This window comes from Propithecus coquereli, unplaced genomic scaffold (genome assembly GCF_000956105.1).
Source record: "Propithecus coquereli isolate 6110/MARCELLA unplaced genomic scaffold, Pcoq_1.0 Scaffold39, whole genome shotgun sequence".
Classification (NCBI taxonomy): domain Eukaryota; kingdom Metazoa; phylum Chordata; class Mammalia; order Primates; family Indriidae; genus Propithecus; species Propithecus coquereli.
Window position 1 is genome coordinate 926,106 of NW_012149618.1, and position 2,766 is coordinate 928,871.

The following is a 2,766-nucleotide window of genomic DNA, read 5'->3' on the forward strand; positions in this document are numbered from 1 at the left end:
ATTAGCAAATAATGATAATTTTGCCTTCTCCTTTCTAATATATTAATTTATGTAAATTAGTTTTGCATAATTGAATATTCTTATTGTTTCTAATAGTTTTTCAGTTAATTCCCTTTGGGTTTCCAGGTAAACAATAGCATCATTAGCAAATAATGATAATTTTGCCTTCTCCTTTCTAATATTTTACATTTTATTTCTTTCTCTTGTCCAATTGCATTGGCTAATAAATCTAGAACAGTGTTAAATAAATGTGACAATGGGCATTTTGAGCCACTTCTAGTGTTGCACCATTAGGCACAGTAAAATTACAAAAGTGAGACACGCTCACTTAGCCAGTTTAGTATATAACCTAGAGGCTTTTTCTTTTAACACTTGGCACATAGCTGACATTCAATAAATGTGGACTTTCAGTTAATGTTATGCTAATACTTACATACACACAGATATTTTAGTACAGGATCATGCTAAATAGAAGTAAAAAACATTAATAAACATTTACTGAGCATCTTTTGTGTGCAGGGCACTGGTCTAAACACTCGCATTAACATCTCTTTCCCATTTAGACACTAGCTGGATTGATTTTGACAACATACAATGATGGAAAGAGTACTGCAGTGGGAGTGTGAAGACTCAGGTTCTAATCCTGTCTCTGTCACTGATTTGATGACCTTGGGAGGTTCTTTACCAGCAGCTTCCACTTACCCAGGAGAGAGAATTTGGATGAAGAGGAGGCAGTCTCAGAATTCAGTTGGGGAAAGACCTGGGTCACCTCTGGCCCTCTCTTCCCCCATACTAACAGGGTTTATAGCTGATACCCAGGAGATGGAGCAGAGAGAAAGGTGGTGGAACTAAGGCTTCTTTGAGAGAATGGGTGTGGGAACGCTACCAGAAATAAAAAACAAAACAAAATAAAGCAGGATCCTTGTCATCCACTGCACTTCCCCTGTGAAACACGTCAGCTTCACTTATGCTCTTACGATGGGAATGTAGATTCCGGGCAGTCGAGCACCATTTCACTAATCTCAAATCCTCACACGCGCCCCAAGAAGTTCCATCGGCTTCCAAACACTGCTGGTGGTAACTAAACTTTTATTCTCCCCCTCTAGGTCCTGGACCGGTCACCCAGAACGCAGATGTGGTACGTAAGCAGACGACCCGACGTTAGGACCTAGGCCTCCTTACTCTCTTTGGGGTACATTTGAGGGTTAGAGGCCACCCCCGACACCTTCCGGAGAGCGACGTCACTGGAGCAGGGGGCAACCCAAAGGTCAAAAAGGTCGGATAGTTCTCCTCGCGGAGCCGCACCCCCTCGGAGGAGACCTGGGCCTGTTCGGGGGCGGGGAGGAGGCTGGACCCCAGGCTGTTGAGTGGCCGCCCGTCCAGCCAATGGGCACGTCGCACCGCCGCGCGGAGTCCCGCCCCTCCGGGTGCACTGTACTCACTTTTCCCACTTCGGCGTTGCCCATGGAGATGACTTTGATGCGCAGGGACTTGCTAGGCTCCTTCCGCTTCGGCATGTTGGCCTCCATTGCCCTCGCTCTCTCGGGGCCACCCGCCTCGCTCTCTCCTTGTGCGCCGCTGGCCCGTCCCTCAGGCCTCCTCGTCCAATGGCGGAACCGCTGCTCTCGTCACTACCTCGGCTCCGTGGTTCGCCATCCCAGCCGCTGCCCCGCAGCAGGCGCAGGCGGTTGGGAGCGCAGGGAACCGGGGGAGGGAGCCGGCAGTCTCGCGATGCTGGCGCGGGGCTGCTGACGTCATCGCTCGTCCTCGGAGTTGAGGTTCGGGTTACCTGTTTTCCGGGGTCGCACGACGATCGTGGAACGTGTACCTTGACAAGAAGGCGGTGTTGGACTGTGGCGGGGTTTACGCTTTGTGGAAAGCGCGGCCTTGTTTTCAGGGGCGCAAGGACAGGGCATTTGTTGCATTGGCAGCCGAGTGGTAGATACTTGTTGGCAGTTCGCGGCAGGTCTGGTAGCATCTGGATTATGGGTTAGTTCAAGGCCCAGCCACACCACAGTCCGCTCTGGGTCCCCGTCTGCTGCCGCTCTCCCCCTCCAATATTGTGTTCCCCTTGCTCGAGCTCCATAAGAGGCAGAGTCAAGAGCCAGGGAAGTGGGAAGTTGGAACCCTGGTTCTGGAAGAAGGCCTTCGACAAGACAGGAAACGACTATCTTCTATAGGTTCTAAAACATGGAGTCAAGGCAAGGGTTTTAGTTTAGACTTGCTACTTTATTACAGAGCTCTGACGGACTTGGGATTAGATGACTCATCTGTAGGAGGAAGGCCCAGGCTACTGTAGATGCTTCTTAACATTCTTGTCCAGCTCTGTCAAGGCATATGATTGTAGCTGTAAGCGCCTTCATTTTCCTCCTCTGCCTGCTGCTCACATACAAACTTAACCCTGTGTTCTGATCTCGCCTTCCCTTTAGCTAACAGCCTAACAGTAGAAGAATAATGAATACTAAGATACCCACTTTTCTTATTCCAGAGGATGAGAAAAACAGCTGTTTGAATAAAAGCCAGTCTGACAGGACAGAATTTTTTCAAGCCAATATCTTCAGTTACAAAAGATAAATAGAACTTGACAATGATTATTTAGTGCCCTGAAAAAGAATTGCTGCCGATTTCCCAGTAAATTACAAAGGCAAAGGTAGCACTGCTTCTTTTCTCACGTAGCTTTAAACATTTTAAAAGAAATACATTACAGGAAGACAATGAAATAAAGGCTCAAAATTTCATAGTAGTTAAGTCTGATTTTTGAACATT

The 2,766-nt window shown here is 47.7% G+C and overlaps 1 protein-coding gene across 2 annotated transcripts in view; it reads right to left on the bottom strand.

The window, feature by feature from the left end:
• DNAJC27 (DnaJ (Hsp40) homolog, subfamily C, member 27) overlaps positions 1–1,532 on the bottom strand; it is a 35,431-nt gene extending 33,899 nt beyond the window's left edge. The window contains exon 1 of one of the 2 annotated variants that reach the window (XM_012652438.1): positions 1,443–1,532. In XM_012652438.1, coding sequence (XP_012507892.1) covers positions 1,443–1,529 — 87 coding nt within the window. In that variant the 5' untranslated portion in view covers positions 1,530–1,532. The remainder of the gene's footprint in view (positions 1–1,442) is intronic. The other variant, XM_012652439.1, reaches the window with a different exon arrangement.
• Between the last annotated feature and the right edge of the window lie 1,234 nt (positions 1,533–2,766).